The sequence below is a fragment of the Aplysia californica genome, unplaced genomic scaffold (assembly GCF_000002075.1).
Source record: "Aplysia californica isolate F4 #8 unplaced genomic scaffold, AplCal3.0 scaffold00367, whole genome shotgun sequence".
In the NCBI taxonomy this organism is placed as follows: Eukaryota; Metazoa; Mollusca; class Gastropoda; order Aplysiida; family Aplysiidae; genus Aplysia; species Aplysia californica.
The window spans coordinates 378,434-405,393 of record NW_004797637.1 but is presented as its reverse complement, the minus strand read 5'-3'; the positions used below and the strand labels follow the sequence as shown (position 1 = coordinate 405,393).

The following is a 26,960-nucleotide window of genomic DNA, read 5'->3' as shown; positions in this document are numbered from 1 at the left end:
AAAAATTTTCAAAACATACGGCCAGAGTTCCCTTTCGTACTTTGGTCCCCAGGTATGGAACAAACTCCCATATAAAACAAGACCTGCCCCTACAATTTCCATTTTCAAAAATCAGTTGAAGCATTTTTTATTCACAAATGCATACCTGTCATATATATCTATTATCTATTTGTGGTGGCCGAATTTTGCTATTCAAAAGGCTTTTTAATGGCTGCATCGATCGACATGCGGTTTTCGCCAAAAGATTCTTAAAGATATTCTCCAGATCATGACGCCCTTCGTTTTTTCAGTTTTGAGACAGTTTTGCTGCAAAAAGCTAAATTTCTTTTATTTCGCCGATCGCTTTTGTAGGACGACACTTCTGTCTCTGTAATTTTAGAAAATCTGCCAGGTTTGTTTATTTCAAGTCGTACTTCCGTTCGATATTGTTGCGCATTGTCGCGCAATACTGAGCACTATTTTAAGTGTGCGACACGTATAGATCTAGCCTCATGTTTTCTTTTTTTTTTACTTGAGGCTAAATTTGACTGTGATCCTTTCGTTTGATGCCCACCATCGCTTTTTTATTGCTCCTTTCCAGTAGAGTGTAAATTAATACGGTAGGCCAATGACTTACAGCCGATACTATTCAAAAGGTTTTTTAATGGCGGCATCGATCGACATGCGGTTTTCGCCAAAAGATTCTTTAAAATATTTTCCAGATCATGATGCCCTTCGTTTTTTCAGTTTTGAGACAGTTTTGCTGCAAACAGCTAAATTTCTTTATTTCGCCGATCACTTTTGTAGGCCGATGCTTCTGTCTCTGTAATTTTAGAAAATCCGCAAGGTTTGTTTATATCAAGTCGTACTTCCGTTCGATACTATCGCCCATTGTTGCGCAATACTGAGCACTATTTTAAGTGTGCAACCCGTATAGATCTAGCCTCATGTTTTCTTTTTTTTTTTTACTTGGTGCTAAGTTTGACTGTGATCCTTTCGTTTAATGACCACCATCGCTATTTTATTGCCCCATTCCAGTAGAGAATAAATTAATACAGTAGGCCAATGACTTTTAGTTGATATTAATGCACCGATCATTCCTTTCATCGAAAGGGGGCCCAGCTAGTACATATATATTTGTGTATGCCAGACTGTGAGACTGAAGAAATAGCGTGAGAGAATGAGAGAGAGAAAGAGAGAGACAACGGACATTTTTTTCTATCTGTAGAGAATGAATGTTTTACTGAATGTTTCTAGTTACTCACGTTTCAACTTTATTGTGACCGTTCGAGAATTTCTATTGCATTGTATATTTTTAAAGAACACATTTCCAACCTCACTGCGAGACTGGTTTTCTCATATAAATTTTTACACATATACATTTATATTATATGTATAATACTCTATTATAGAAGAGGGTTTTACGGCGCTCGCAACTGCATAAGGTCATAAGAGCGTCATTTATAATACTCTGTTTTACGTACACGAATGTCGATTTATTTTTAAGATGAGTTGTCTTTTTTCTTTGTAATGCGCATTGAGAATTTTTTAGAAAATGAAAATGCGCAGTATAAATGCTATTTATTATTATTATTAACCTTCCGCCAGTGTTGGCTCTTACAGCAATCTTTGCTATCATGTAAGATGACTCGTGATAAAAAAACATTTTAGCGTAAAATACACACAAAGCCTGTAAAAAACGATAGATAAAGGGCTTATCAATAATTTTTTACTGAAACTCGATTTTTGTTTAATTTTGTACTGTTATTGCCCTGTATCCCAGTTCGAGCGAATGCGTCTTACGGTAACTTTCACCATTCACACAGACATGTAATTATTTCATACCTGGTGCCTTGGCTACTGGAGGAACCCCTCCTCCCAACACGATGTGACCATCCGTCTACACACTTGGGACTGGGAGATGTTGAGATGGCCCTGAACTGCCAAGACGTCTCAGCATTTTCTGGTTCTCGTGAGAACACCTTTTGGTGGTCTGCAGCATTATCAACGTAAGGAGATGGACTTCGCTGACTCGGAGGGATAAGAATCTGATGAGTCTGATGATGATGATGATGACCAGAGGCATCGTTGAGCTGTACATCAGGTGCAGAAAAAGGAGAACGCTGAGGCTCAAAATATTGTGGGTGTCCTTGAGTGGGAGGCATTGTTGGGAGCGGTGACTCACTGTTCATGTGTGAGTGTGGTGAGCTTTGAGGCATAACCCTATAGTCACAAGGTCGGGGGGTGTATCGACAAGGACGACTGAGACTTGGAGAGGGGCTGCCATATGGGGATGTCTGCGAATGAGGAAACTGTAGGTCCATATCACCATTACCACTCATACTTCTGAATTCACTACTTGGCTGTACATGTAGATCATATGATGTAGCGGCACCCCTCAGATCAAATGATGCACTTCTCAGCCTTTGGTCGCACAGTGATGTCATTCTTGAATCGGGATGAGTCAAGACTGGTTTCTGAAAAGGGGATACTCGATGAGGAGACACGGAGGGGTCAACATTATGGGTGGTTGAGAGCTTCTTTTGAAACGAAGAGGAAAATGACAAATCCAGACTCTCTTCTTGTTCATTGTAGGAGCCAGGCATAGTTTGGTAAGGACCTGTGGAGGACATCTCTGATGCACTTCTTTTCCCATAGAACGCTGAGGGAACCTTCTCCTCAGTATACAATGGCAATGTTGTTGACTCTTGGGGGGCATTCTGAGACCTGGAATCTGAAGTGTTGCTCGATGAATCAGTGAAGTAAGCACTCCGAGAGTCCTGGTCTCGCATATGAGGTTCATCTCTCACCTTAGACCCGGTGAAAACACTAACACTTTTTTGCTGCATTCTGCCCTCTGATCCATGACTTGATAAAGAACTAGGAGAGACATCATATGAAGATGACTCTTGAGATATTTGGAGAGAGGGCAAGTTCTCATCAACATCACTCTGTGAGTATGGGTCCAGCATGACAGAGTCAAAGTTGAAGTTTGATGAATTGTCACCAGAGTTCGTTCCAGGTTCTGTTTTCAAGGCCACCAACTTTTTCGCTTCAATAGAAATGGCGTGCTTCACTGCATTGGGCTGACGACCTATTCTGCTTCCTGTTGAACATAATGTTATGAAGAAAAACTTTATTATAGTCTTAGCAAAGAGAAGCGCACATTAACGGATTAACAGTAATTTCTTGCTGGGAAAGAGTATGATAAATAGGAAATAACAGACAGGGAGAGTAAAGAAGTAAGGCCTAACTGTAGAGCCTTCAAACTATCCACACAGAGGACTAAGGAATGAGTGACTTCATTTAGTTATATCAACAGAGGTGCCATTTTTTTCCTGCAGTGTTTTTTGTTGTAAACATAAACTGAACGATTATCACAAACTGCGGGAAAAAAAGTGTAAATGGAGAGCTCTATATGATCTAAGACATTCTCACATCAGCATACAAACATTCTTAGCTCGATTTTTATCTTTAGATGGGTGGCACTTAGTGAATAAATTATCGGCAAAGAATTCCATAACATAGAAAAATACGTTCTTAGGGAAACAAGGTTTTCATGTGGAGTGTTCTTAGGCGAGACCACTGTATATAATCACCTCTGGGTCATTCTTTAACACTTTTCCCCCATGGGACGCCATTCGGCGATGGTAAAAAGGTGTCTCTTTCCCCCACGGGACGCTAATCCGCGCCAGTATACTAAAGGAATGATCTCCTTTTAGAAATGCACACTTGTTAAAGTTACAACTTCCTTCTTGAATGGTTTGTGTAGCCATTGATAGCGGATATCAGTTTGTTTACAACTACAGTGAAAATCTTCGAAAAATGTAAAGCAGATCTATCATGAGAGTTGCTTTAGTACTGCCTTGATGAGGATTTGGGTGATGAATGTTTTAGACCTAATATTTTTCATTAAGATTCTGATTTCTACTTTGATGAACAAACGATTGTCACACTCAATTTTCTCAATGCGCTTAAAATTTCAGTAATCAAGGTGACATTTTTGCAAAGATACACGTAGAGAACAGATATATCTGACTCATTTCCTGGTACATGGGGACAAAGGTTTTACGCTATGCGCCCTGCGTGGGGAAAAGTTCAATGACCGTAATGATGCTGGGAGAGCCATGACTACTCAAACTACAAGCGGATAGTTAGAGAAAGTTAGGAGTACGCCATTGGCCGATATTTATAGTAACAGCCACCTATTCTTTTACATAATATAATGAGCATAATCATAACACTTAGCCAAAATGTAAAAAAAGCTTTCCTTTTTTCAGATAAAGCAATTAGACAGTAGGTCTGGAACTTCTTTTGTCTTTTGTCAGAATGAAGAACAATATTTTATGACACAAACAAGATGGCTATTACTATAAATAGCGGCCTATGGCGTACTCCTAACGTTCTCTATCTATCCGCTTGTACTCAAAATACGGTACGGATTTCTGTAAAAATATGAAAAATTAGAAGCACTGATGATTAGAAATATCAGCCGAAAATTGAGACCGTGGTCAAATTTGTAGAATTTCAACGTTGATGCTCCTGTCTTCAGTTTAAAATATCTATTACTATTTTATATGTATGTATAAATTGTACAAACTCAACCTACAAATTTGATGTTTATATTTCCATAAGGCTAAAATCTGAGAAAAACCTCATTTTGTCAGCATGCCTCACAAATGGGCATCATCCCATACTTGTCATAAAACACTTGTATTGATGTTATACACACACAAGAATTGTGTTTTAGCACAGATCAATTCCGATAAAAAATGGAGGCAGGATTTCCCCAAGATGACATCACATTCGCAGTCTTAAAAAGTCATAGTATGCAACTTTTATGCCAAGGAAACATTCTGTGAAGCTCTCATATTCTATTTCTAACTAATTACTACATTGAAATGACTAAAATTTGAAACATTTCGGAAATCTTTTTCCACTCACAGAGACATTGGTCAGAACTGAGAGTCAAGAAAAACAATTCTGCAAAGAGGAAATTAGGTTAAAAACCAGAACAAAAAATACAAATATAGATGGGGCATAAAAAGTACAGGCCCAACTCTATTCAAATGTTCACCTAATATGGCACTACCATCTTCTACATAAGCTTACCTTCAACAGACATTCCAATCTGCAAGCATTTATGATATCTGCATGCTTTACACATATTCCTGGTCATAGCATTCACTTCACAATTCCCATCTTTGCTGCACTTGTAGGCACAGGCCTCTCTTTCTTTCACCATCCTCCGAAAAAATCCCTATATAATAAAACACAAAAGTCAAGGACAGTAGCAATTTGTTTAAACATAAATTAAAACAAATACAGGCATATCTAACTTTCACCTTAATACCTAAACACCAGTTTGAAAAAAGTGACTAAGAGTCTTGAAAAAGAAGCAAAGAACGCTATTTTGAAGTGGAGCACTCTGTTCCCCTACCTCTGTATCTAGTTAAAAAAGGCTCACATTACATAGTAGCAATAAGCTGTAAAATGCATTAAAAACACTTTTTAAAAATGCCACCAGTGCTTCTTTCTCATTATCTACTGCCTTAAAACAGAAGTTTCACTACAAGTTCCAAAGCCCCCTTTGCAGAAAACAGGAACTTGCACTTCAGCATTAACAGTAAAACAGTCACCAAAGCCAGTCACAAAAAAAGCATTCAGTGGAAGAGTTTACAATGGAGATTATTGTCAAAGGAAGATAACCAAATAGCAGAGAAGTGGTAAAGGGCTGCCTATGAATGTAATTTTTCCCAATAGAAAGTTTCTTGTGTCAGGCAAAGAAATCATTTCCTATTCCTCGCTGAAGATGACGTGACACATAAAGAGTGCTACCAGGGACTGCTGAATGTGGCACGTTATCACAGTGTTAAAAGTAAGCTTATACACATAACTGAGAGCAAAAAATGAGGATGTTCCCCGTTTCAGTGTTCTTTTCCATTTGTCAAATTTTGTGAGAATAAACATCTATATGTGATGCACATATTACAACTTTTTTTCTTGTTGATATTAAAAGTAAGTGCGAAGTTATTTGTGCCATGTTTAGGGAAAGGAACATCACAAGACTATCATGTGAAACATTATATCTAGAATCTAGATATCTGAATGAAACTTCTTTTTTTTTTGTCTAAATGGCAAATTACCCTCAGTATTAGCACCGGTATGGCTACCCCAATTTTCTGTGCATGAAAAAAATTTTTGAACAACGATTGATATTTTTTAATGAAACTGATTGTTCTTAAATGGGAAAATTTGTCACAGTAACTTACTAAAATTTCATGATCTTTTGTTCTTTTATCCACTGAAGGAGAAATAAAACAGACTTGTTCTTACTACTACTAGTACAGGGGTATGAATTATAGAAGTTGAATGTGCCCCCCCCCCCCCCCCCGTTTATTAATTTTGGATCACTGACCTAAGTAGGCCTATTGTAAACACACAATATTAAGGTGGACAAATAAATCCAGTTGCTTTTTTTAAAGATAAAATAATCCTCATGCTTAAAACCAAAAATGGAACATTTGGTGAAAATTTTGGATTCATTTTCTTTTGACAAGGAGGCTTAATAAAAGAATAACATTTTACATTTTATTCAAAAAAGAACATCACAGACAAACCTTGCAGCCTTCACATGTCAGAGCTCCAAAATGGAAGCCAGATGATGGGGCAGAACACACACGACACGGAATCTCCTGCACTCCAGCTTTTCCTGACCCTTTCAGACCTTCTTCTGAAATTAAACAGGATAGAATGAATTTAATTGCTTTTTTCATTGTAAAATAAAAATCAGTTTGTCACAAAAACAGGCCTTGCAGAAAATGAGTAGCTTGTTTACTATGGAGAGGCACTCATGTACAGACCTTACCTCTCAAGCAAAAGGAACAGGTTTGACCTACAGTTTGCACACAGTCGTACTACATTCTGTGTTATTTTGTAGTTTTTCAGACCCTAATCTTAACTCTTTGAGTTCTGACCTCTTGATGCTACCATGCCCTCTGCTGGAGCTCCTGAGCGATATATTAGTAACATTCATGTGATTGTCAGAATCACACTCCATCCCACTCATGGTGGTCCTTGTCATTACTAGCATCTAATTCAGAAAGATCTTCAAAATAATTAGTAACGTCCTGTGAAATTAACGCGGGTTTCCGGCGTGTACTTTGTTCCAGGCTGGCCGGTTTAGGGATAGGGTCTCGCTCACCACTGTACCGGTGGCTAGACAAGCAGGCAGTTTTGCGTGCCCGGTGGCAAGTGCTCAAAGGGTTAATATATAAGGGGATTTTTAATTAAATTTATTTATTTTATTTGGTAGGTGTTTTATGGCGCTCGCAACTGCATAAATAAGGTCATAGGAGCATGTGGAACACATAGCATTTTTAGATTGGTAGGCATTGATTTTGCATTTTGCACAGCTGATAGCCGAAGACTACTTTTATAGATTTTTAGGACCATCAAGGGATCTTCAATGTGCGCAACTTGCACACGGGACATCCAAGATTTTTTCGCTCTTATCAGAAAAGTAAGAAACAGCCAGGAGTAGCAGCAGAAAAAGTTAAGAACTGAGAAGGTGGGGGGCACAGAAAGTGGAGATGAAAGTAGATGACAGAATATGATTAGAGAGCAGAAAAGGAGATGAAAGGAGAAAATTTAAGAGAAAATTTTTTTTCCGCAGCTGTCAGGTCAACCACAGACTGAATGCAGAAAGAGAGCCGAACATCATACTTCTAGACCACAAGATGATCCTGTCGTCTGGGATGAGGTAAAAAATCATGTAGGCTTGTGTGGGTGCTACACATGTCAAAGATATCTTGGCCCTTGAAAATTGAGGAGGAGCATACTTGCCCAGTGAAAACAACATTAATCTCAACTTAATACCAAAGAAACTATGGCCAGAGTTGAACAAATAAGAGGGTCATCATGATTGGTATAAATGTGGATTCTGAAAGAGAAATATGCCCTAAAATTTAGTTGAGCTGTGGGTCAAAAGAACTTTCACCCAACTTAGATCTCATTGGCCTAGTGGGAGGATACAATTTTTTTAAAAGAGGAAATCAAAAGCTCTCATGCAAAAGAAAAGAAGAAAATGTTTTAAGTCCCCAAAGGAAATAGGTTCACCTTATAAAAAAAGAAACTGGTAGCACCTATATGGCCCTATTGAGGCATTACAATCTTTTTAAAAAGAAACTTTTGCAAAACATATTGCCTTATTGGGACCTGAGTCTTTTTCTATTTTTCCTTTGCATGGAGACTATTGATTTCCTCTTTTTTTTTTTTTAAGTATACATAATTTAAGTCATTGTTATGACTGTGGTTGTCATTAACCCAGCTGCCTGCGGACTTTTGTCATTCAACACAATGCACTATAGTGAGGTGTTCTAAAGCATAGTACTTTGAGTTATTCCATACAATGTGCTGTGTAAGTATCTAGTTAAGGGGGGAAAGATCTCTGAGGACGGAGCAGTCATTCACAAGAGACACCACTATAAGACAAATCTCCTTTAAGAGTGCATGTTTGCAACAAAAAAGTTTGTTGGGTTTCTTGTTTTGTATAGATGCTGAATAACCTTGTCCGTACGTCGTGTTTTGCAATCGTATCTATACGATGTGGGGAACTCTGTGCCACCACTTTCCAAAGAGGAAATTTACTCATAAATCTGATCCGTACGCTTCGCGTAGCAGTCTGTGAAAATGATTTTTTCAGAAATACTGAAAGTTTCTAAGAGACCTTCCCACAAGAAGTATTCTAAAATGTGAAGAATACAACCCCGGGGGTACAAAATAACTCCAGGGCGTACAGATAGGGTTAAGCATTTAAACATGTTGAGCCATCAGGTAGATAACAAGCCTGAAAATTCTTGGGCAAATTATCGACACTGTCTTTGAGACTTACCAGGTGTGGGAATAATTTTCTCTCTGATACTAAAGGCCCATCTGTTTAGTCTTTTCTATTTGTTTTTGGATTTGATAACCTAATTTGTAAATTCACTCCACATTTATATGCTGTAAAAAAAATTCTAAGACAAAGATAATTATTAACAGCCCCCCCCCCCCCCCAACATTTTGCTTCTTAGGCAATTTGAAAACAATGGGGAAACTGTGATTCCTATGGTTATTTCTGAGTTTTAAAGCTAAACAAAAAAACTCCCCAGATCTAAATGCTAGAAGAGTAATTATAACACACCAACGTTTCTGTACTTTTGAATTACCAAATTCTATCCCAACATTTTTGGCTGTTTAGAGTTACCAAGACCATGAAGACAAAAACCAAATGTTTTACCTGTTCTATCAAAACAGTAAGATTTTTTAGAGTCCTTCAAGATATTCTAAGAATTGCGTTAAACTAAGCTTGACTTGTCATGAAACTCAACACATTTTAAATACAATTTCTCTAAACTACGTTACTGTGCAGATAGAACTTTGTACTGCTAAGGTAGCAAATTTCCATTCTTGCATTCTTTACAGAAATAGACTTTGATCACTGCATATATTTGTTTGACTGCATACATGCACAAATGAAGAAAGGTACTTACTTGCATATCGCATATTGAGTTGTAAACATTTCTGATATCGACAAAACTGGCAGTGGACCCTGCTTTCCTTGGTGATGATGCAGTTCTTTTGACGCAAACACACGTATCGTGGACATTCCAACTTGGAAGCTCTGATGAAGAATTTCTGAAGAGAAGATAATATGACACATCCAGTACTTTCACAAAAGTGAGCATGTACTGGTCCAGTCTGAGTTGATAACAATTACGTCAACACAACCACTCTCATACAAACTTGGGAAAGCAAACCAGCATACATGGAAAGAGGAATTGCTGCAAAACGAAAGTTTAAAAGTATTACAGTACCTCATACAAACTTGGGAAAGCAAATTGCAGCATACATGGAAAGAGGAATTGCTGCAAAACCAAACTTTAAAAGTATTACTGTACTCAAATCAACACAAAAGAAAACTGGCCTATGATTCGACAGAAATTCAATCAGCAGAGATGTTTGAGTCCCCCTCCAGGAAATACAAAGATAAAAATCTCTAAAAAGGTAAGGTAATTGATATACTTTAGGTTATTTTAAAAAATGTCATTATTCCATGGTGGTAGATAAACCACAGATCAGATACAAGAAAAAAGTGCCAGTTTAGCAAACGGTCCACAGCAATACTGAGGCCAACTGACCACACACAATCTACAGTGATCTATGCAGTCTCACAAGACTTAAGTGCTGCCTGACTGATCTTGTCACAGGTCTCGAGCCTGTTATAAACTAGCAGATCAATAAGTAGGACATTTATCAGACAGGTTCAGCGGTAGACCATAAACTAGACCTGCAATGAAAAGTCTTCTTACCTTGCAAGCCTCACAAATGTATGCCCCGCAATAGAATCCAGCAGCGAGATCATCACATACTTGACAGAGTACTACACATTCATTTTTTTCTTTTAACTGTTCACATGTACCAGTGGATGAATCTGGTTGCTCTTGACAAAAATCCATAGAGCTGAGACTCCCTGAAGAGGACTTTGGTGAGCTGTGCAATCTTGGACTTGATTCATTGGCTTTACAAGAAACAGCTGAGAGCTGACTGTTGTCACCAAAGGGTTCACTTGGGCGTCTATTGATATCCTTGATTGGACCATGGCCACCTCTGCAGGACGCCACATGATGTAAAGAAGGTTGTTCACTTATCAGGTCCGGTGACTCCTCCATAGGCTCCTTCTTGACCAAACTCATGACCTCTCTGTCTTCTCTCTCCATCTGCTGGTCAGCTGGATAGCACTTTTTCATCTCAAGCTCCCTATCAACATCAAAGCTATCTGTGTCCCGACTCCTTTTTCCTGGCTCCATATTGGTATGTTTCTGTTGAAGGGGAGCCTTACTGTTTTCATCACTTCCAAAAAGTATATTTTTCACTTCTGTTCCATGTCTGCCATCATTCTTTTTCACAAATCCAAACTTTACCTGAAACACACTTGGCACAGAGCTTAAAAAGGGGGATTGTTTAGCAAGAAAGAAACCTTGATTACAAATATCTTTGACATTCTGTTTTTCCTTTACATGACTACTTGGACCTTGAAAAAGTTTTTTCTCTTTAACAGTTTGAACTTGCACACCGCGAACAGCTTCAGAACTGGTGTTTGAAATCACCCTGGAGTCCTCTGAACACTCATCTTGAATAGATGGCCAGTCCTGGGTAGTAGCAAGGTTTGATTTACTACCTTCTAGAGCAGAGTGTTCTTGAGACATAAACTTCCTTCAGTGCTCTCTCAATCATTGAGACTGAACTCTCCTAGGATCATCATAGGACCCCTTTTCTGAGTTCCATATTCGCTACAACAGCAAAATCTCCTGCCATACAAAACAGGAAAGTTTCAAATTCTTCTTACAGGTAACTTAGTGACTGATAGACAGCAGGGTAAGCTAGCTTCTTCCACTCTCAACTGGTGATCAATCAGCACAAATGGGAAAGCCAGGTCTTGACTTGAAGTGCCACTGATGCTCAGCCTATGATGAGGGAAAGAATGGTGAATCAAAAATTAAAGATATACATTACAAGCTTTTCAGCTACAAAATTTAAAGTAATGCAGTGTTTGATAAAAGGCAATTAACTATGAGACATGATCATCAGCGAGCCCTCAAGAGACAAAAAGAAGACTTTGTTTCTTTCAAAAAGCAAAACTCCCTTTTCAACACAGGATAACTGGGAATTTCCAAAATAGAAAAATTGCCCACAAGCAGGGAGCGAAGAAAAAAAAAATATCAACTTCCCCCTGGACCTTTAAAATAGAAAGTATGAAGACAAAAAATACAAAAAAGTGTAAGTCATTACATTTTGTTACTCAGTTTAATTAATTATTTTTAAACATAGAAAAAGAGAAAACCTTCCTCTAATTCAGTGGTTTTCAAAGTGGGCGGTGGCGATAGTTTGGGGGGCGCTGTGACGAAATTGGGCGATTGGGGGGTGGTGGTGGGCTTTAAGGGGGCGGTGTGAAATTTTCATGAAATGCAACATAAAAAATGGTAAAGGGAAAGAAGCCACATAAAAAACAAAAACAAAAATTGATAACTTAGGCATAGTTTACAATACCACTTATTACTAAGAACTTTCTTTCCAAGCCGGCAAATCTGACAAAGATCTGGCGTACTTCAAAACTCTAAAGATCAATTTTCAGAAATAAAAATCGAATAAATCGATGTTTGCAGCCGACATCGATCAAGCTGATGAAGACTTACGAGCAACTTATCATTCATCTCTGCTAATTGCAAAGGCAGGCAAACCACATACTTTCGGCGAGGACCTCATTACCTGCAATAAGAGAGGTGGTCAGCACAGTCCTGCACCGTGCCCCGGAGCCTGTGTTGAAAGTTGAAAGTTCTTGCCACTAAGTGACAATACCGTTCAAAGACGTATGGATTGGATGTCAGCAAATGTTAAGGAATCATTGTGCAAAATGCTTTAAGGACGTGAGTTCAGCCTTCAACTGGATATCGGTTCATAGAGGGTGAGGTAAATAATGCAAGAATTTTTATTTGCGAAAATGTTGGAAACATATACCAAAGTCGAGTCCATTTTCAAAGTGGTCCAAGAATTTTTTGAGGAGAAACAGATTCCTCTGGCCAATAGTTGCCTGTGCAACAAATGGAGCACCGTCGATGACTTGTCGGTACCGTGGATATGAGCTTCTTGAAGAAATCAGTCCCTGGAGTACTAACTGTTCACTGTGTCTTTCACAGACAGAATTTGGTGGCAAAAAAACTGAATGAAAGTCTGCATGACAAACTGGCCATAGTCATCAAGTGTGTGAACAAGATCAATGTCCATGCTTTGAACTCGAGATTAATCCAACAGCTGTGCACTGAAAATGACGAGAACCTTCAATTCTTTCTTTTGCACACTGAAGTCCGGTGGCTCTCAAAAGGAAACTGTTTAACACAATTATTGTTCTGCCTGTTTGACTCAGTGTTGGATCTTTTTTCAAGAAACAGACAGTGATCTTTGCAATAAACTGAAAGAACACAAGAACAACATTTCGTTCCTCACAGATCTTTTCACAAAGTTCAACCAGTTCAACTTGCAGCTGCAGGGGGATGACACCAACCTGATCAAGGCAAAAATCCATGCTTTCGTCATTCTAGTCGAAATTGGAAATGTTTCACCGTAACATTGGCAGAAGAGAATTTGCTCAGTTTCCTAACTTGACAGAGACACTGAAAGAAGGGCGGGTCAAGGAACTAGAAATATATACCAACCACTTCAGAGATTTGCATGCTGATATGACCGCGAAGACAAGGTTTACTGATATCTTTTAACTGGAAATTCCAGACTGGGTACTGGACCCACTCAATACTAGAACAGATGGTGACTTGACATTGGCAATTGAAGAAGAGCTGACAGTGAAAAGTGACTTTGAAATCAAACCATTGTTCAAAAAGTCGTACCAGTCATTCTGGTTGAAAACTATTGTGCAAGACAAATATCTCCCTGAGTCCCTGTGGGAAAATATCAAGTTCTTGTTCATCGCTTTTCCCACCTCCTGTCTAGCAGAAAGGGGATTCTGTGCAGTGACAAGGTTGCTGACGAAGCAGAGGAAAAAACTAAGGATCACAGAGCGTAGCGATTAGCGTCTGCTACTGACCAATCTGAAACTTGACGTTGATAAGTTGGTTTCGTCTCACCAGGTCCGTACTTCCCATTAGCGCAGTGTCAATGTGTGCGTGTGTGTGCACGCACGTGCGTGTGTGTGTGAGTGTTTGTCTCTGTGTACATGTGTGTGTGTGTGTGTGTGTGTGTGTGTGTGTGTGTGTGTGTGTGTATATGCGTATGTGTGTGTGTGTGTGTGTGCATGTGTGAATATTGTTCATACATGTATGCATTTATGTGGATTCTAAAGCACCTAGAGCTGGGATTGTGGGCACTATAGAAATGATCTGCAGCAGCAGCAGCAGCAGTACAGCAGCAGCAGCAGCAGCAGCAGCAGCAGCAGCAGCAGCAGCAGCAGTAGTAGTAGTAGCAGTAGCAGCAGTAGTAGTACATATAGTACAATGTAATAGGAGTAGTAGCAGTAGTAGTAGATCTACAGCCTTAGAGACTTTCTGTACAATAAAACGAGACCAGAAAGGATGGTGCAACACTGCTGTATTTAACTTGTCAGTGTACTAACAGAGCCTCGAAAGGAACCCTTTCATTTCACTGGTAAGAATAAGATTGATAAGAATTTTGACAGATTAGATCCAGATCTAGATCTATGTTTTTAAGAAAATATTCGAAAAGATTAAGAGCCTGGTCTGATCAAAGCCTACCTTTCAGTTAATTGATATCAAATCTAACCACTGCAATTTTGCCTCGTCTTTGCGTTTAAATTACTTACTTAAACATCACAAAATCCAAGCTAGATCTACTAATCTGAGGCACAATTTCACTCACAAGACAATGACTCAATGACTTAACATTATAATATTATATATTAAACATAGTAATATAACAGTATCATCAATCATAATTATTTTTATGGGATGATGATGGATGGGAGCAGCCAAAGACAGGCTAGTGTCTAAAATGCATGATGTATAGTATAGGATAGATATAAGCTTATATTAGTGACAAAGGAAACCATAGAGTGCGCTTAGTGCTGAGCTTGCTAATATGCACAGCGTATAATATGTGTTTAGCACATTTTCTATTGCTCGAATGAATTTAAACTACTCATCACTGCTTCTGTCAGGCAGATCAGTGATGTCTGTTTTCTTTTATTACATCACCTATTCTATATTTTATGAAAGAAAGATGAATCTCTGGTCCTACTGTGAAAAAAGGACGAATACCGAGAGGTTCATCCTCAGTTTACGAAAAAGCAACGAATATACCAATATTCGTCCTTCTTCGCCAAAACATTCCTACGTTACAATGCCACTGGTCTTATGATGAAATACCAAAAGGCTCAAATCCTGGCATATCCGGCGTTATTCCCCGCAGTGTCAAGTGTGTTGCACGCAGTAAGACGACAAGCACCACTGCTTGTGTACACTCACCAGAATTTGAATCCCGGTTCTTTGGCTCCACCGGCAAAGCGCAATTAAATAACAGTCTGGAAGCCCCAAAACACTTACATAAAACCAGACGAACCTCAAAAATCACAAATGAAAAATCCAGGACGGTACTATTTGACAACGTCGGGTGAAAGAAAGACGAATGTCGCTATTCATCCTTTTCCCATTAAAAGCTAATTAAAATTTCATCATTCTGTTATGAAAGAATGACTTTTGTCTTCTCACACAAAATTTTGTTGATATTTCCGAACAAAATTTTAACTACAAGTGCATAATTGCACCATCCTTCCTCCTGCAAAAAAAAAAAAATCAAGTTAAAAATAAAATTAAAAAAATAACTTTTTAAACGTGAGACGAATAAATTTGATTTTTTGGCCCTCCTGGAAAATGGGTATGTTGCGATATTCGTCTGTTTTCCCCAAGACGGCAGAGTAGACATGTTGTCCGTCATCGAAAGTGTGGAAAGACTGGAATGTGAACCCTGGGATGGCTCTGAAGGAATCAGTTTATTTTCCAAACCTGCCACTCATCCCTGCCCTAAATCTCAAGCATCCTGATTTTCCTGATTTTGATCGCGAGTACCCTGGTTTGCTTGTTGTTGTTTTCTTTTTTTTTGTTACGCCTATTACGCCGGATTTTTCAAAAATCTTACGCTTGCCTTCTTTTCTGTCATGAGAAGTAGGCCTACGTGTTAAACTTTTTGTCAGCAGAAACTCGGAGCGCTATTTTCCGAAATGTCTATGTCGAATTTAGTAGTTGACTCACCAATAGTTGTCTTGGATATTTGCTCACACGTGTTATTTCAACTACTTGTAATGGATTGGAAGTAGTGTTGATTGTACTTAAGACGTTCTCAATATCTACTTTCACCAAGGGCAAAACATGCTTTGTCCGAGTTCTGGTAAAGGTGACAATCCATATGTGCGGGACGACAGCGGCAGCGGCACGGCAGCGGGACAATATGTGCGGTACCGCAAGTCACATTAAATCCATATGTGCGGCAGCGGAACGGCAGCGGGACGAAATGTGCGATATCGCAAGTGGCAAATTCAATAGGGGAAGGCGTGTTGGCGCCTTTTTTGTTTTGAGCAGCATGGCACCTACCCAGTCAAAACTGTCTAGGTTAATGAAACAAGAACGAATACTGCTGATGATCTGGCTCCTGGTTAATAAGAAGAAAGAACGTAAAAGACATCGAAGGCAGCATTGATTTTGGTTGCATGAACTTCTGAAAAAGTAACTTTGCCAGTATTGTAAAGTTGCAATTATCTTGATCTTTTGTCACTAGCATAACGAACAGGTCCATCCATTCCTTTGCCATTCAGGACAGCCCAGAAGGCACCATTTGGGCATATCAAGAAAATGGGTGGATGAACGACGACATAGGGGTGCAATGGTTTCAGAAAGTTTTTCGTGTCAAATGAATTGACTGCATCACACAGAGATTCTTCACAGTCAACCCTATTCTGCCACATTCATATTTTTGTCTGCGGCAGAGCTGCGCAGCGGCAGAATCGCTCCTGGGTGCGATTTTTATCGTCCCGCTGCCGTCCCGCACTTATGGATTCAGACATTGATATTTCTGTTGGAGCGATTTTTATCGTCCCGCTGCCGCTGCCATCCCGCACATATGGATTGTCACCTTTAGTCGGGACCGTCATCAAGACCCTTCAGTAAAACTGTTTCAGTCGTGCGATCGCACCACGTGACATGACTTCGGCGCGTGAGCTCCGCGCGTGTCGGGGACCGTTGTTGACGAGGTCAATTTAAGTTCGAATGCACACCGGTTGAAGCGTCTTTTGGGACTTATCCGGGGGGGGGGGGGAAAACACTTGGACTAGGAGACCTTGACATACTTCAGGATTTAACCCAAAAAAAAAGATAAAAACACACACATGCACGCGCTCGTGCTCACACACACACACACACACACACACACACACACACACACACACACACACACACGCACGTGCGCAGAGGGAATATACATGGATATAATAATGGACATCCCTGGAATTTTTTTTAAAGTCAGCTTGGCAGTGACCTAGGTGATTTGTCGTTGATCCCGATTTTTTTCACCAAGTCCCAATTTTTTTCCTCACTGTGATCCTGACTTATTAGATTTCATAGAATGACAGGTCTATTTTTCTTGGAGTACTACTATAGTCAAAGTTGACCCCTTTTGGTTTGTCAACTTTATTTTATTTTTGATAGACCCAACTGCTCTACCATCACCACTCTTCCCCCTTCCAAATGGAGATAACTCTAATTCTAGTCAATATTACTCATTTATTTCTTCACTTAATTAAAATTGTTAGCGTTCAATCATAGTCATGGTCACTCTAGGTGTGTCTGTGTGAATGTGCATGTGAGTTAAATGTTTGCAAGTAAAAATTCTTACTCTGTAAAATTATGAGATATTGACTTTTACCCTTTAAGTTTCTAAAACAAGGGTTTAAATACCCCTTAAAATAGTAAAACAAAGGGTGAAGGAACCTCTTAAGTTGGCCTTAAAAGGGGAGCCCTGACACACCAACAGCCATTTGAAAAAGTTGCCTTGAAGGAACACTCAATGAGAGTTCGTTACAATACCAGTGACCTATGTTGGGCTCCCAATCATAGTGCATTAAAAAAATATATATATGTTTCATATTTTTACACTTTAGAAAATGTATGTGAATGTTCCTTGATGTGAGTAAAAGAATAAAAATGAAAGTGTATTTTTTAAAATTATTATTTTAAAAATATAAAATATTAACGCCATCTTCAGATTGCCGCGCAATTATACCATCGTTAAAAGATGCAGCGCAATCTTTCAGATGGCTGTGCAATTATAGGGTCGCTAGGCCTAAAGCGCGCAACGCAATAGACTGCGCAGATCGGTAAATTGCTCAGAACATATTTTTGTCTTTGATGTCACATTAGCAGAATATCCTCTACAAGTATTGTTTTGTTTCTTTAGTTTGTTGAAGTTTAAAATCGAACAGCTATGGTCTTCTAGATCAATGGAGAGAACGAATTACTTCTTTGGTCAAAATTTTGAGCTTTGTACTCTGACTTGAAATTTTGCGACAGTTGTTACCATTTTGCCCAATACAGGTGGAATGACCCATATTCATGATGAAGAAAACGAGGTAGGCCCGATAGTCTAGCAATATTTTGAACGAAGCCTATTTTGAATGGCAGTGTGTAGTGTGTGTATCATTCGACACACAATTACATTTCTAGATTACATCCATCATCCAAAGTCAGTGGTAGATCTAGATCTAGATTCTAGCTAGATCTCTGTTGCTGTCATAAATTCGTGGTGCAACCTATTGTCAAATATCTCCTCAACTATCGAACATAAACTCTCCAGCTTTTGCACAGTGACTTGTTACACTTGTATCAATTTGTCTTAACAGATCAGTATTTTTGTAAAAACCTGTAGGTTCTATTCTAGAAAATCCCTTAATAAATAAATACTAATAAAGAAATCCTAGTGGGAGGTTTCTACTCATTTTAAAAGGTTTACAGCGAGGACGATCGCTTTTAAAAGGAAGTCCATCACTTTTTTCTAATTGCGAGAGCATCTTTATTGAACGCATGTTTTTGAGAACTTTTAAGGCAAAAAAATGTTCATTATAGAATTGGTTTCTTGTAACTAGATCTAGTTTTGCCATTAAAAAGTAACATTAACATTGATGAGCTGTGGCGTAAGCCATTACGCAAATGTGAGAGAGAAGCAGGAAGAGCTGAGAACAATTTCATTTTCCCAGTAAAGGAGATTTGTAGTATTTTATATAAATAAATGAAGAAAAGTTTTATTGGGTTTTTTTTATAGTACAGGGTTTTATGGCCCTTGCAACTGCATAAGGTCATATGAGCATCAAGGGGTGGGTGTCAACAGAGAAATCTTTACAGGGAATCAGACTTAGACTGCTCACCTCTCTAGCTTCAACAGCACAAGGCCTGCCTCGACTATCAAGGCACCCCGGAAATAGCAGGTCACATGAGAGTGACAAACATACAAAAAAAGTAGAGGAAAATGACAATAGTAAGGATCAGGAAAGAAAAAGCAGCAGTTCCCTGTTGTAGATCAAGCAGAGTTATAATGAGCGTGACATGAGTCAGCCCATTTACAACTCTACTATGCTTGAACGAGAAATGTCCCCCCCCCCCACCCCTTTGGGAATGGCCTAAAGATACTGCAGTCAGTGGCACTGCCCCGGGGGGTCCGAATATCTAGCCCCAATTCTGTGGTAAAATATATTATTAATAAAAACTGATGTGCAAAGAATGGGTGACATTGCTTTAACCATTCAAAAGATATTTGAGGATAAGTTGCGTCACAAATTTTTGAACGCACTAAAGCAGCGGTATAAACTCCTCATATTTCAGGAGGAATTCCATAATGAGCAACAACTAGGCCTCTATACATTATTTTATACGAAGTGACTATTTCTCAGTACGCTCTGGAAAATAAACTAGATCTCTATTTCTCCTAACGGTTTCCATTTTCGAGATTTTCTGGTTAATATATTTACACGAGAGTTCGGCGTCATTTTTCATTCCAGTGCTATTCTGTGAGGACTGGGAAGAAGCATTTTTTTGCATCAAATTCAATTTTTAGAGCTAGAGATTTTTAGAAGTCTGAATATTCAGATACTTCAATTCTGGTTGAGGCAACGTTCCCGGACTCTACTTCATTTGAAAATGCCTTCAAAAGGACTGCGATTTCTTGACTCTGGCAGTAGAAATGTAACCTATTTTGCATTTGGTTTAGTCACCCTTAAAGCAAAAACTAAATCACAAAAAATCCCTAAACGTCCCCACGCCCTCCCCCCTCACACACACATACATACACACACACAATCCCACTCTCTCTCTCTCTCTCACACTAGTCACACACACACACACACACACACTCTCAAGAATGGAAACCGTTAGGAGAAATAAAGTTCAAGTTTATTTTCCAGAGCGTTCGAGTTATGCCACATGCATGCTTATTTTCTTGTCTCTATTATATATGCTCTGAACACAAATTTTATGGACTTCATTTCCATTGCAAATTAATAGTTCTTAAAAATTATTTGATGGTTTTTACTGAAACTTGCGCTCTCTCTATATGTCACTTCCATGTTTTAGACCGATTGGTGGGGGGGTGGGGGGGGGGGATGTTTTGAAGAGTTACATTTGACATTTGAAATTTACTTGAAAATAACTAAAAAAGCGAAAATTACAATGGCTATATTACAAGTGATCTGCAGCAAAATATGCCGGAAGCAGTCCATCTGTGCGCATAGTGAAAGTAAGAATTTGTACCGGGTCTTGGATCTCGACTGAAGTTTGTAATTATTTTCAAAATAGTAGCCTATTTTTAAAAACGAGCGTTTGGTGGGGAAGATGTGGTCGGGAATAGGACTTGCCCGTGACCTGTTTCAAATATGGCAAATCACAGCAGTCCCACTCAGTAGGCCTACTTAGTGACATTGAAAGAACTTTATTTAATGAAGAGAGGCAGTAGAATGACACCTTTAAGATTATTTTATTGAAATGTATTATATATCTTGATTTTATATTTTGCTGCACATCTTGCAGGTTTTTCAGAAAAACAAGCAGAAGTTTTCATCATTCAGACGTTTAATTCTATTCTAAACTGGCCAATTCACACAGAATCGGACTAAAACTAACTGTTTGACTTTTGTGTGCATATACTTTTGGATCAGACCTGGATCTTACTTCTTACTGTTCTGAAGGGATCTCTGGTGTTAGTCAAATCTTGATAATTGGCTTTGGTTCCCCTTTAGTAGCATTCTTGGCATACATAATTAATTTTTCTTTATTTATTGGTTAGGTCCCCAGCTCCTTGAATTGTAAAATTTTACTACTATTCTAGAGCTTAATGAGTGGCTTATCAAGATTTATAAAATGGGCAAGCAGGTGACTTTACAGTTTACTTTTGGTCTTTCGATTACTCCCAGGCTGAAAGGTGTAGCCTACATTAATACGAAGTGACTGTTTCTCTCAACGTTCGGGAAAATGTGTTGTCGGTGGCCCAGGGTTGGGTTGATTTAAATCAGTTGATCAGTGATTTAAATCACTTTTTAACAAATGTATTCAGTTTTTACATATTTAAACATTCAGAATTCCTTTCCTTGGTTTTATTAAACAGATATATAAGGTTTAGTAGACTAATATAATCATGATTAAAAGTCTGCTTTCACCCCTGTCACTGTAAAATAACAAAGTATTCAATTTACTTTTTTTTCCTTATTTAAATAAGATCGATTTAAATCCGTTGATTTTTTTTCATTTAAATCAACTTGATTTTAAGAATAGAACTCAGTGATTTAAATCACTTTTTAAAAAATGTATTCTGTTTTTACGTCTTTAAACTTAAACCTTCAGAATTCCTTTCCTTGGTTTTATAAAACAGATAAGGTTTAGTAGACTAATATAATCATACTTAAAAGTCTACTTTCCCCCCTGTCACTGTAACTGTAAAATAATATAGTATTCAATTTACTTGTTTTTCATACTTGAAATTAGCATTTTCATTTTCTTTTTAGACACACACAAGCGGGCACACACACACACACACACACACACACGCTCTGTAATAAAATGCAAGTTTAACTATGCATAATTAACCCCCCCCCTCCCCCCTTCCTTTTAGACTGACATTTTCTTCATTTTTTGTCTGTAGCCATAATTCACTGATATAGCAGAATAAGGCTTTCTTTTGAAGTTGCTTAAATTAATCATTAGAAAATAAAGACAATTCATTTTGCACTAAAAGAACTTACTTTTAGCCACCAAAAATCCCAAACTGCGTCGACATTAAAAAAAAAAAAAAAAAATCTGATTTAAATTTAAAAAATCTGATTTAAATTTCAAAAATCGATTTTTTAAATTTTTATTTCTAAAAATAAAAAAAATCACCAACCCTGCGGTGGCCTAGTGGTTAGGCTCTCAGATTCGGAACCATAAGGCCGTGGGTTCGAATCTTGTCAGGGGCCCGACGTTGTGTCCTTGGGAAAGGCACTTTGCACAAATTTTCCTCACTTCATCCAGGTGGAAATGGGTACCCAGCTATAGACAGGGAAAGATCTTGTCAGTTTGATAGTGTTTGAGCGCGTGAAATCCGCAGCTTGCACTGTATGCTTCCTCGGAAGCTGAGAATGTTTCTGAGTGTTCTCAGAGGGTCTGCTGGGGTAATAATAGTTGTAAAGCGCATAGAGCATGCTCTTGAGCATGGATATCATGCGCTATATAAATGCAATTATTATTATTATAAATGAACTTGACCTCTATTTATCCTTATGGTTTCTCAAGATTTTTTTTAGATTTGTGAGAGTTCGGCTTCATCTTTCTTTCATTCTGCCACTCTGCAAGGACTGGGAAGAAGCATTTTTGCATCGAATTCAATTTCTAGAGCTAGAGATTTTTAGATCTGAATTCATACTCCAATTGTGGTTGGGCCTAAGTTCCCGGACTAGATTAGAGCCTACTTCATTTGAAAATGCCTTCAAAAGGTAGGCCTACCCTACTGCGAGAAAACAAGACAATTTATAGATAAGACAGCTTGACTTTGGCAGTAACCTTTTTCCTTTCGCATAAATTCATTTAGTCACCCCTAAATAAGCAAAAACTAAATCACACACCCCCCCCCCCTCGTTCACACTTCTAATACACGCACGCACGCGCCACTCCATTCATGATTCGTAAATAACCACAATATCTTGAGAACGGAAACCTTTTGGAGAAGGTAGCGTCAATTGCCACCGAGTGGCGCGGTGGCAATTGACAAAAATTGACTTTTTGTCAATTGCCACCGAATGAAGCGGTGTCAAGTCTGAAAAAAACACTATCTTTAGCATTTATACATAATGTGTGTCCAATGGGTCAATTTGTTCTCAACTCACTGTATTACCAACTTGGCGTGTTTTCAATGAGACGTACACTAGATCTAGGCTAGCCTTAGCCTTAGTACACTTTGCTGTAGAACCAACACAGGCAATTCTAGAAGAAGGCCTTGAAGGTCACAAACGCTCACAAACTCAGAAATTCACGTATATCGGGGAACATAAATCAGGGGACGGGGGTCAGGAAAAGACACACACACACCACACACACACACACACACACAGAGGCGAACGCACAACACTGAGCACTCGAGCACAATAAACTAGATCTACGCACAAATGCAAAAGAGCTCCAATTTACTCCGTGGCAATTTTTGTCAGCTGCCACCGCATCACTCTGAGGCAATTGACACTACCTTTGGAGAAATAGCTTTCAAGTTTATTATCCCGAGCGTTCTGAGAAATAGAGCCGGCCTTAATTACTTTATTAGCCTCTAGAGATCTAGATCTCTAGATCTAAATCTAGATCTTATGTATAGATCTACAACATTAAATTAGTTAGCCTAATTTTATTATGAAAACATGATAGCAGGCTAGATCTAGATATCTAGATCTAGATCAAGATCTAGAGTCTTGGCCGCTATTCATTTCATGTGGCAATACAAAAACAACACACAGCTGGCCAGGTGGAGGCGAATGGCTTTCAACTTCCAGCTCTAGATCTAGATCTAGAATCTAGATCTAGAATCTAGATCTAGATCTAGATATCTAGATTAGATCTCTAAGATATATCTAGAATCTAGATGTCAAGCTAGCGATCGCTTCACTTCTTCAGTCTTCAGTTCATCAAAATATTTAATAACCTTTGTTTTTAGTGTAGAATCTAGATCTAGATGATCAAAAGTTGCACATGACAATGATTAGATCTCTACTACATCTAGATCTAGATCTAGATCTAGATCTAGAATTAGATTTAGATATTTAGATATCAGATTTTCTAGATGATCTAAAAAAATGGTAACCATGGCCTTGTTTAGAGTTTTAGAGTTTAGGAGAAATTTTGCACAACACATCATGTAATAAATCTATTAGATCTAGACTCCTGATCACGTTTAGATAGGCCCCCAAACATTATGATTTACAGAAGGAAACATAAGCATATGTCGTTACTCACAGCCTGGTTTTTATAGATGTTATCCCAATAAAACGCAATATAATAAAAACTGAAAGTTAATCACACACTGTCCATTGCTTTTGTTTCAACAGCGCCATTTTGATCTTGTATTTCGTAGTAATCGACGTCGAATAGAATAATAGATCCAGCAAAGATCGTACGTTTTTCCTCTAGCCTACGATTCCAAATGAGCCCGATTCCATTTTGTGGCAATTTTTGCCGTGCCGCCGCGGCCCTGGCCTGGCGAAGGCAAGCTGGGGAAAATGCAAGGATTTTTATACAACGGAGGCTGCTCTGTGGGCGGCAACGCACGCCTGAGGCCCTCTCTCGCAACGGAACCATGGTCAACCTGGGTTGGGCGCTGCCCGACTCTCGCACTGGAATCTAGATAAGAAAGAGGGTTTTATTCTGAGGTCCTTGAGATTAGGAAATTCAGAAAGAAGACTTATTTTATGTTTTAAAACCCATTTATCATACTATTACTGATGTCAAAATATAGCTCGATGTCCTAGCGGTTCCAATATTTTTTTTAAAATCCAGTACCTGCTTAACAACAACGGCAAATAACTTCTCTGTTAAAGAAAGATGAAGGAAGGGGGGGTGGGGTGGATGGAAAGAGTTCGAGTCTCCTTTAATAGTACCCAAAACAGAAGATATTCTTCTGTCTTGGATAGTACTTTACCCGGTTTAATCTATCATAGTAGTCTTCACCTGAGATCCCATCGTTTACGATCCCAGTTCACTTAAGATTCCGTTGTTTATAGAAGAAGAAAAAAAAGTGAAACAACCGCCCAAAAACAACAAATTTTATTACCTAAGTCTGGGGTCTGAAGTTCTCGCATTTTAGATCATGTTTTACTGAACAAAAAAAACCAACTTCTTGGATCATCCACTCTCGTATACATACATACGATCACATCTCCGTTCTAAATTACTCGACGAGTGGTAGGCTACAATGTTCGCCTCAGGTGTAGGGGCCTTACAATGAAAGGATCACTCCCAGGTGTGAACTTTTCGACGCCTTTGATTTCTTTAAACATCGAACTACAGCAAGGCGTGATTCTGTAGGCAGGGCCAATAACAAGGCTGCATCAGATGGGATCACATCGAACTGTGATTTCATTGGTGCTTTTGTTTCCCTGACCATCTATCACAGTGGTTTTCAAACTTTTTTTCGCCCACCGCCCCCTTTTTCACCTAGCCGAGTCCGAGCGCCCCCATACTCTGCCCCAACCATCAGTACGACATAGCGACATGCATAATATAATAACAATAACAAATAAAGAGAGAGCTCAAAAAGCAGGGTACAAAATAACGTGCTTAAATTCTAATGATTTGGTTCTGAATATTATAGTTGGGTCACAAATCACCATCATTACAGAGTCTTAAATTAAGCATGTACGAGAGATAATAAAACACATGTTATGTTTTCTTCTATGTTATGCAAGGGCATTGAGAACAAAATACTGTCATTTTATGCATGTAGTTGTAATCGGTACTAAGCGGCCAGTGTTGTTAACATCAATAAAAGTAAAACATGTATTATGACATTTACAGAAGCAAAACACACACAAAAAAAGAAAAAGAACCACAAAACGGTGATCATTGGTTTTGAAAACAGATTGACATTACTGTGGAAACCTGATATAACAGGGATGGTGGGAGTAGAGAAAATGTCCTGTTATATCCGATCCCTGTTAAATCAAAAATGCAAGGAAATTAAGCATTTGTGGACTGATCCAGCTGCACATATTATTCACGGGTAGTTGCCCTTTCCACAAGTACCCACGAACAGGGGTTTTGGCACCGACTTTCTCCTTGCCTCCTTAAACCACATCAGAACACGGCGTCCAGTATTCCGCCTCAGCGATCTTTTAGTTTGCCTCGGCCTCCCACGTTAGGCCATAAATCAGTGACAGGTAACCTGCAATTACACCCTTGGGGTCAGGGGTTGACCGGGGTCAGCACGCGCACTGCGATATGCTATCGTAACCGTAACAGAACGCGTGTCTTTCCCTAATTTCAAGAGCCATAAAATGATACTCACTCAACCCCCAGAAACTATTTCTTCGCCAATTTCGCTTCTTCTACGTCTTCTTGGTATCTTGTGAAAGTTTCACCAGTTTTCATTTATTCGTTTGGGAATAATATGAGTTTTAAATCGTGAGTGCAAAGTGATCGAAAGTGCCGTTAAGAATGTGATTTCTTCAAACTTAATTACAAATCATTCCAAAATGAAACGATGATGTTCATTTCTGTTTGCGCGATGTGATAGTCATCAAATCATATTTTCTAATGGTGTAAATTTTGTTTTTCCAGCACTTTGCAGAGACTGGCGATCGGTTAGTAAATTGTGTTTCTAATAAAAAAAATTGTTCAACTGCAATGGATCACACATTTGAGAGCCATAGACAGTGTGTGAATGAACTTTGTCGGGTCTGTGGGCGTTTAAATTTAACTGTCAAACAAAGAAAAAAGTACAGAAAGCCCCGATTATGTAAGACAATAGCAGGAGATATTCTCTTGATTTATGGGATTGATGTGAGGGACGAAGATGAACAGTCGTATTCCACTAACATTTGTGTCAATTGTTTTACCGCAATTTCAACTATCAAAAGGAGACAAGGTGTTACGTCGATTCAGGCCGCAAAAAAAGCGATTGAAGCCAGTAGGAACATATGGTGTGCCTTTGACAATAGCATAAATGTGAATTCTTGCTCCGTTTGTCGGCATCGCTTGAGTCTTGGTGGTGGCTGCATACGAAGAAAACCTGTATCTCCGGAGCCGAGCTGCTCATATGATGACACACCACACATATTATACAGTCCCATTATGAATGATGACACACCAACTAGTCTTATTGCCAGCCCTTCACTAAGTAGCCATCACACTATCATTTCCAGCAATGAG

The 26,960-nt window shown here is 38.8% G+C and overlaps 1 protein-coding gene across 2 annotated transcripts in view; it reads right to left on the bottom strand.

The window, feature by feature from the left end:
• Window positions 1-25,568, bottom strand: part of LOC101857659 — a 47,542-nt gene extending 21,974 nt beyond the window's left edge. Inside the window, exons 1-6 of one of the 2 annotated variants that reach the window (XM_013085349.2) lie at window positions 24,051-25,568; window positions 10,332-11,486; window positions 9,513-9,657; window positions 6,600-6,712; window positions 5,092-5,239; window positions 1,825-3,085 (exon numbers count right to left, since the gene is read on the bottom strand). In XM_013085349.2, coding sequence (XP_012940803.1) covers window positions 1,825-3,085; window positions 5,092-5,239; window positions 6,600-6,712; window positions 9,513-9,657; window positions 10,332-11,228 — 2,564 coding nt within the window. In that variant the 5' untranslated portion in view covers window positions 11,229-11,486; window positions 24,051-25,568. Of the gene's footprint in view, window positions 1-1,824; window positions 3,086-5,091; window positions 5,240-6,599; window positions 6,713-9,512; window positions 9,658-10,331; window positions 11,824-24,050 lie in introns of those variants that run through there. The other variant, XM_005103303.3, reaches the window with a different exon arrangement.
• Window positions 25,569-26,960: the final 1,392 nt, after the last annotated feature.